Source organism: Populus alba, chromosome 1, assembly GCF_005239225.2.
Source record: "Populus alba chromosome 1, ASM523922v2, whole genome shotgun sequence".
Lineage (NCBI taxonomy): Eukaryota > Viridiplantae > Streptophyta > Magnoliopsida > Malpighiales > Salicaceae > Populus > Populus alba.
This window is the reverse complement of record NC_133284.1, coordinates 14,409,239-14,418,081: the sequence shown is the minus strand read 5'-3', so window position 1 is coordinate 14,418,081 and position 8,843 is coordinate 14,409,239. Positions and strand designations below refer to the sequence as shown.

Genomic DNA, 8,843 nt, shown 5'->3' with positions numbered 1-8,843 from the left:
GCAAAAACCACACAATTCAATCATGGTATGAGAGCGATAGCTAAGAAAAAGGTGAAATTGCTTCTTTTTATTTTTTGCAGAATTCAGCGAAATCTTTGCAAAAATCACACTGCATTCTGCCAAAGGCGAAGAAAAAGAGAAGCAAATCTACCTTTCTTGAAAGACTAGTTTGTAAAAGCCACCTGTAAAATTGAGTGTTTTTCAAAATCCAAGAGTAACTGTCAGAGATATCTCCCTTGACATTTTGAGTACATGAAGCAGAACCTGAATTACTTCTCAAGATACAAAAATGTGGCCAACACCAAAAAATCATACTTGATCAACACAACAGAAAGAAGCAAAGAAGATGGCATGCATCTCATACTCCATGTCCAAAAACTATGGATCAGTATACTGTAGGCTTATATACCTCATCAAAACCAGGAAATCTTAGCAGTGCAGCCCCTCTAAATAAAAAAAATAAAATTCATGGCTGCTACTTCTTGCACTTCCTGCTTATCCCATATCCTGAGATGCCACCATATAAGGTTGGGGGCACCTGTACGTTACAAAAAGAAAGAACAACAATGTTCATCTTCTGGCAAATCTACTTTTTCTAACTCTCCTTGCAGTTGCTGTATAAGAACCAACTCCAACAACTCTCTCTGGAACATGCTCTTCTTCCTCGTCACTGGTTTCATCAGTTCTCCATCTCAGCCCATCATTCACCTCCCTTTCATCAACAATGAGCTCCTCTCTACCACTGAAATATAAGGGAAACATAAATACAACAGAATGAGAACAGAGCACTGCACTGCAATTAAATAAAGCTTTTTAAGGATGAGAATGGGTATTTTGAACTAGAATAATTTCACAAGGAAGCATTAGAAGAGAGTAAGAAAGAGGCAACGGGGAAAAAAATTGTTTACCTCCAAGCTATGTCCATCGGATCATCTTTAGAGCTCTTAGTTCTAGGTCCACCGTTTCTATCATTAGGTAAACCATTATTGCTGCCAAACAAAGCCACTGGATTAGCTGTAATCCTATGGGAATATGGAGGACTAGTATTTCGCAATTGCTTAACAAACCCATTTTGTTCCCTCTCTGGTGACATTTTATCGAATAAATTGTGAAGCAGGTTACTGTTTGGAAGCACTTCTAATGAAGTTCTGCTAGTCTCTTTTAATGGTGTGGTATTCATGTGACTACCATGATGCATCATAGGAGTTGAGATGCCGTCAAATTTGAAATTTTTGTTGACACTAACTTGATGCTTCGGAGTTCTTTCTGGACTGCTAGATAACCTTTGATGGAGAACTGATGAGGAGCCATGGTTACCAAGTTCCATGTGAGGATTCTTGATAGATGCACCAAATCTTGGTGGAGTTTCAAGAGCTGATGGTTTGAGCATAATGTTATGATTTGTCAGCGAAACAAAAGAAGAATTCGCAGGCAATGAAACCAAGAAACTGCTTGACTTTGGCTCTTGTACCATGGGAAGATCAGCCCTTTCTTGAATTTCAACTTCTTCACTAGACGTCCTATGGACCTCAGGTGACAATTTTCCAGTCTTAACTTGTTCCTGTTGAACTTTTGGCAGCAACTGAATGGAATGGACCTGTTTAATGAATGTATCATTTGGTCAGTTACTTTAAAGGGTGTTTGAGAGTGTAATAACAATTACTTTTCAAAGTGTTTTTCTTAAAAATATATATATATATTTTTGACATCAGCACATCAAAACAATCCAAAAACATTATAAAAAAAAAAAAATTGAAGCAAAAAAAAATATACATATCAAATTTTAACGAAATACAGGTTGAAACTCACTCCCAAACACCCCCTTAATATGATTTATCCCCAAACAATAGTTATGCAGGGAAGTTATATTCCAATTTGCATTAATAGATAATGATTTCACTCTAAGAAACCATCAGTTAGGCACTCCTAGCTGGTCCAACACTGCAGCACCTAAAACTTAGCCCTTAAGAGTTCCCATAGAGTTGCTTTAATTTTGTGCTTCTGAGGAGTGAGTGCTTTTGGAAAAATTAATTGACCGCTATTCTGGTTTTGAAGATTAGATTAAAAAAAAATAAGACTTGAAATCAATAACAACCTCATATTTAACACTCCTTTCAACAGAATAAACTAGAACCGATCAAAAAGCATACTTCTTTTTGGCAAAAAAGCAGTATGCACACATAAATTCTACATGATTTTAACCACTTACAACAAGTTCTTCTCTGTGATTACTAGCTGATCTTATTCTGGATAAAGCTTCTCCACTGATAGAATTTTGTGAAATGAACTCCTGCTCCATGCTCTTAAGTTTAGAATGAACATGGTATGCCTCCACATATCTGTATCGCTGGAACAGAGAAATATATATGTGATAGCAGGTTGTCGAGTAGTCTAGACGTAATAAGAAATTAGATAAATAGAAGTGGAACTTTATAGCAAAATCATTCACAAAATTACAAGTTACAGCATCAATTTATTTGATATAGCATTCCCTGTGGAGGATTGCTCTAGTAGCAGCACTAACCACTAGCATTCCAGGTTTTAAAATCCTGATCTTAAAACAAACATTAGATGGGATATAATTTTGTCTTCCATCAGTATTCATTTAATTTTCAACCTTGCCCCTGCTTTCATTTCAGTACCAGAGGTCAAGAAACGCTAACAGTTGGTAATAGATAGTAGGGGCATTTTGCAAATAATTTTATTTACGCAAAGCCATCATTTTCAAAAATAAAAGGATATTGAGATGAATTTGTCAAATCATTTGCAGTAAGTGACTTCGCTTGGTTGATGAGCTGTAGGAGGAACTTTGCTTTCAATTTACATCCAAAATTTCACCGTGAGAACATTTTGATTAAACATGAACACATGAAAAGGAAAATGATAACTTTTGAATTGTACCTGATATGGAGTTTGGTGAGCCAGTGCCAATACTAGGACTATATAGCACAGATGATTGCAAAATAACGACTCAGTAACATACAGTTAAATGTCTCATCAACAGTTCGACCAAACAAAAATATCATTGATCCTAGAACAGTCTCCAACCTAAAAATCCATTATTGTTAAGCAAGAGTAAAAGCAAAGTTAAGGGAATATTGAAAATTAACCAAGTTAGTCACAAAACTAAACATATCAAACATTCAGTTCATCATTTTCTTGTCTTTTCCCTTTTTAAGTGACAAATTCATCAACAAAAGAGCCAATCTTGTTTCAAACCCTGACTAAAAGTTGATTAAGATCAGTGAAGAAGTTACCTGAAGATAAAATACAACAAGAAGGCTTCCAATAGTTGTTGAAGGGTCGTGGAAAGCATAATCCAAGAGACACTTATGAAGATATTTCTCTTCATCCAAATTCCATGGCAACCCTATCATTCGATCTACCAGATTATTCTTGATACAGAGACAACAAATTTCTGTCACCAATATCTCCACCCAGTTTTCCCAGGACCTGCATTCACCTTTAAGATCATCGGAAGCATCTCGAGGTGGTCCAGCCTTGAACTTATTTTCCCTGACTTTGGTGCAGAGCATTCTCTGATGTATAAATGCTTCAGTCAACAGTCCACACTCCACCCTAACCTGAATTGCAGTAACAGCATCACTAAGTGAAACCATTTGAGATCCATCATGCCCAGACCATCGTAAGACCATCAATGCTGTTTCAGGATTCTCCCTTTCCAATAGCACTTGAGCAATCTTAGGATGAGTTGATGGGCCTGAAATCTCAGGAAGAAGGTTGCAAGCTTCCTGAGGAACATAAATCAATGAACAGCTGTCAGCATCTAAAAAGAAACTTGGAAAGCAGATATTTCATTTCATGAGAGGATTAGAAAAGGTGCTGCAGTCATTCCCAAAATGTAGCTACAATACACAAGTATAACAATACAGAATATCTGCCACCACAAGTTATTGAATATGAAGAGTTTTACGCATTTTAAGCAATAGCATAAAGAATGCACTGATGGATCTCAATAGGAAATTTTCAAACACAGAGTATAATTTTCTTGTAACAGAGTTTTACCTGTTACCAATGAAATCTCTGAATCTTTTACTTTAGAAGAATACAAAATAAAAACTTTGAATAATGTAGGAATTAAATAGAGCCTCATTCAGTTACTTGTAGCTTCAACAAGCTGTATTATTAACAGCACATTAGGTGAAAAATATATATACTTGAGAACTTAAATTAAAAGATTTCACTTGTATGTTATATTTCTGCATCCTTAAACTGCCAGACTCCATAATTCATATACAAATAACAAGAACTCCTAACAAGAATTGTAGCCTGATGCAGTTTTTTAATGCTATATCCACTGTGTTGATCAGAAATAAAACAGATGATTAGATTAATTCAATAATTCAGTATCAGAATAAGTAGACATTCAATTACTTGCAGAGCTTCTTCGTTGTTATCGTCCAGAAGATAGAAGGTAAGTGATTCCAATAATGAATGCCTGGTTATAGCAAATGTAGCTGAAAAGTCATCTACAATGTATCGCCAACTTTCATCTGGCATCGTCCAATGTCGATCAAAAAGATAATAAAGAAACTGTTTTTTATGTTAAGAAAACAAAGGGATGACATTGCGTTCTGCAAGATGAGAATATATAATTACCAGAAACATATTTAAGAAGGATCAAAGAGATAAAGGATACAATCGCTTGCTTTGCAAGCACCAAATCTGAACTTCCATGTAAAAAGAGTACATCAACAGCAGCTCGCAGATTTTCAAATGGATAGCATCCTTCCAAACCCTCTAGCTTAGACTTGCAAAACAACCCTCCATCCTTCTGCAATGGTGCAAGTTGTGACTCTTCTCCCATCTCCTGCATATGATTCTGCTCTATCTTGAGATTGGCCAGAGCATCTTCAATGAACAAAGAACCAGCTAGCATGCTGGACTTGGCAGATTGATTTGGTACATCAGGCCATGAACGCTTAATTGCAGCTGATTTCCTTTGATGGACAACAGAACGCCATGATGATAAATTGGTATGACGAGACCTCACATTCTCCAGAAAGTGATGTCTTGCACACCATGCTATAATCTCCATATGCTGAAAATCAAGAATCAATAGATAAAATGGATTATGAATCGCATGCAGCAATAGAGGAAATGAAATGGCATGTTATGGTTTCTATAACACTTGTGGAAGTAGAAAAAAGCTGTTCTCAGTTCAATAGAAATCATCAAGTCAGTATTATTATTACAACAATGATGATAATGATAAAAATACAGGCAATAAGAATTCTAAATGTGCAGGACATTTCTGAACTCCAAGCTCCAGTTTATTGCATCGTGGGCTTTTCAAAAAATCAACTAATAGATCATGGGATTCTAAAAATACTGGAAGAGAATATCACAAAATATTCACAAGGGGAAATGAAAGGATGGAACCAGGTGACATTATGTACAATGGAACAACAACATATAGTAAAGCAAGAACTACAGAAAAGGTTCTAAGTTTAGAACCTATAAACACTTGAAGGTAGCATTCTGTTAACAACTCAATCCTTTAAGCAACCAAACCTGTTTCGCCTTTAAAGTGCTCTCTTGAAGGAGCTGCAAGTCATGAAGTCGTGCTGAAAGACTATCCTTAAATGATGATTCCAAAACTTCAAGGACATTGGATATTCCAGCCAAATGCACAGAAAGTTTAAGAAGTAAACTCAACCTAGTTTTCATTTCTTCTGCTTCAAGATTATCTAACAAAATGTTAAGGCTATTACACTTTGGTGATCACCCAAACAATATAAATGCAATTACACAAAGTAATAACAACCCTTAGAATATCAAATTTGAAAAGTTCTGAGGATACATATTACTTGAAGTTCCGCTGTGATTTTTTTAAATGTCCGCTTGCACCAATCCTTGACAACCACTTCATCCAACAAGAAAGCAATGACAGGATCGCTAGACACGGCACTTTCATCCATACAAATATCTGTAACATCTGTTAAATTTATGTTAAGGATATTCATAAGTTCAAGCATGGAGCCTTTTATCTTTTTTCCAAATTTTATTTCAGAAACGAAAATAGATCTTCTATAAAGCATGAATGCCTAGACAGTCACACAGTAATAAAAGTTTTAGGCTGTTCACATTTCAAATATCACTTTTACAGTTCAAATGCTTCCATTTAGAAACAAAGGAAAAAAAGTGAAGAAATAATATTTTAGGGAATTTCCTTTGCAAGAATTTTAAGGGTAGATTCCATTTAAAAATACTAGAAATGAATCAAATGCACCAATTTTTTAGAAGTGGATAAACATAGATGCAGCTAAGGTAGATGCAGCAAAGGGATACAGTGACAAATCAAAGAAACCAAGTTATTTTCCAAGGCAACATCAAATAAAGAATAAAGCCGTTGGACATCGGCAGTTAATTCATTGTCCACATCTTCTTTCTCCTGAAATCTTTCATCACATCTTTTGGAAATAAGGCCAGCCTCTATGCACTCGTAGTAAAGGCGAGGATGGAGCCTAATTCCGGTCTTTGGAATAGGTGTTCTACAAATTGGGCAAAGATCACACCGCTGACTACACTCAGAGCATAAGGAAGCATGGCCACATGAGTTCAACACATGCTGAACATAGCGCCCACAACTTCTCAAATCTCTAGTTGCCCGGCAACGCTCGACTTTTGCTTCGCTGCACAACTCAATTAAATCAATAGATGCCAAGTGTTCCAATGCTTCCTGTGATAAGAATCACAACAAAAATAAAATTTCTCATTGACCAAGCGACTGATGACTATACAGCAAGAGGTGAGAAATCTCCCTATTCTGAAGTGCAAAAAACCAAACCATAAATACTTAAATCCCCAAGCATGGACTGGTGACAATTGGACAAGAAGAGAACTTTAACGCCAAACATTCTATACACCATGATTTAGATATAAAATCCAATCAGGTCTATTCATAGCATTACTCGTGTAAGCAAAATTGGTCCCCGCAAAACATCCTTTTGAAAGAATAACGGGTCTTAACCTTACTAGCTTAGTCAAAACAAACAGCCAGCAGTTCATACAATTGCTATCAAATCCAGTTTCAAGAAGCATGCCCGTCAAGCAAAAAAACAACTAGAGACACAATGTATGAAGTAGCAAACCACTAACAATCCTCGTTGTACTACAAAGTTCACTTCTTCGTCATCGTATTATGGGTATATCTAAAATACATAAATTGATTAGCAAACGATAACATTTTATTGTTCTCTAATCCTACTGAGGAAAGTTCAGTTGTCAATGATGGTTCAAAACCTAAATTTCCGTTCACTAGTTTCTCGATCCCACACTCTACAACAAAAATGAAAATACCCTAATCAGCTTTATAATTGAAAATTAACATGGAATGAGGTCCATTGGACTAACTATAAGCAGATAAATACATAATCAGAAGCAGCTACTACTTGAATAAAAAAGCTTACTTAAATTCCATGACGCTTCAAACAACAATACCATAAAACAAAAACAAGAACTTAGGTTAATTCTATATATTTACAGTGAGTTTGTGAAGCAATAATGATCCTAAAACCCTAAAAAATAGTAGTAGGACAACAGCTAGGAAGGGCTTCAGGGTTTTATAAAGTAATTGAGAAAGAGTTTCACGCACTTGAACAGCTCGGCTGCTGTAGTTAGGTTGACGAGGCAAAGCAGTGGATCTTGCAGTGCCTCCACCGCAGTCGGCGGAGCTGGAAGGTGAAACCCGACCGTTCATTTGGTTTCGCTCCATTTTCTCTCGGAGAAGAATTCGTGATTCAAGAGACACAAATTAGAAGGGTGGAAATGACTTCAAACAAAAAAAAAGGGAAGATGGGGGAGGGGCGCTTCAAGAGAACGGTGCCATTGGTAGCTAGTTAAGCCTCTGAGAAAATAATTCAAATTTTTCGCAAATAATTTTTGGTGTTGGAAGGGAAGGAAGATGCGTTCGTTTTTCCAAAAAAGAGAGGTCCGGGTCGAGTCCAGTGGGAAAACTGGGCCTGTTAGACCACGGTAATGTTGCTTTACACCAGTTATGACACTGGACCAATAGTCCAAAGCCTGATGGGCAAGCTTGCATGTTATTCGCCCCTTGAATACGACGCCGCTCAAGTTGTTTGGACCTATCCTCCTTCCAAGAGAAAACATTCTCTGGGCTCTTTGTTTCACATAGCGTTTGTTTTGCTTTGCTTGAAACTAGCTATGAAGCGCCGGCTTTTTTTTCCGAGGAAAAAATAAACATGAAGCTCTCCAGAAAATTTTTAGGATATGGACCGATAAAATTAAGAAAAAAAATGCATGCAACAACAGGGCATCATAAATGCAGTAGTATAATGTAACAAGATCATAAATGATAATATAAAGAGAAAATGATAGTGAAGAGAGACAACAAAGGTTGGGTTACTTGTGGATGAACCACAAGTCCATTTGCACGAGGAGGATAGGTCGAGGATAAATTAATGAAAAGAAAAGCCCAAGATACATGGGCTTGCAAAGCTAACCTCACATGTTTTTTTTTTAGGTTGGTTTACACAACAAATAGAATGTCACCCTATGTCTATAGAAAGGCTTATGTAACGGCTGTGTAAGTTATATTTAAACTTGAAGCCACTAAGTTATCTTATATAGAGAATGTTATGTTTTAATCATGTAACATGTAATTTTAGTAGAGGCAAACGAAGAGGTATATATTGGGTATAACATAAACTATATAAAGTTACTTGAGTGGTCAATAGAGGATCCATCACCTTAGGTAAATTAAAAAAAAAAAGGTTTCATTTATTCTAAAATAGTTTTAACTAGGAAATCATTGACCAAGGTGGAATGAATTTTGAAAGAGTTTCAAGTCTTATTCAAGT

The 8,843-nt window shown here is 36.2% G+C and overlaps 1 protein-coding gene across 1 annotated transcript; it reads right to left on the bottom strand.

The window, feature by feature from the left end:
* Positions 1-334: 334 nt before the first annotated feature.
* LOC118039115 (E3 ubiquitin-protein ligase HOS1) lies at positions 335-7,921 on the bottom strand. Its single transcript, XM_035045724.2, has 10 exons — positions 7,619-7,921; positions 6,313-6,703; positions 5,825-5,959; positions 5,536-5,711; positions 4,661-5,062; positions 4,396-4,554; positions 3,258-3,752; positions 2,210-2,347; positions 909-1,597; positions 335-742 (listed from the first exon to the last, which is right to left on the bottom strand). Exons 1-10 carry the CDS (start codon positions 7,736-7,738, stop codon positions 571-573), a joined length of 2,877 nt encoding a protein of 958 aa, XP_034901615.1. The 5' UTR covers positions 7,739-7,921; the 3' UTR covers positions 335-570.
* Between the last annotated feature and the right edge of the window lie 922 nt (positions 7,922-8,843).

Coding starts and splice junctions, on each gene's coding strand:
- LOC118039115 (XM_035045724.2), bottom strand. CDS start 7,738: ATGGAGCGAAACCAAATGAACGGTCGGGTTTCACCTTCCAGCTCCGCC. Junction 4,555..4,660: donor TGCTTGCAAAGCAAGCGATT/GTATCCTTTATC, acceptor CATAAAAAACAG/TTTCTTTATTATCTTTTTGA. Junction 1,598..2,209: donor ATCACAGAGAAGAACTTGTT/GTAAGTGGTTAA, acceptor TTCATTAAACAG/GTCCATTCCATTCAGTTGCT.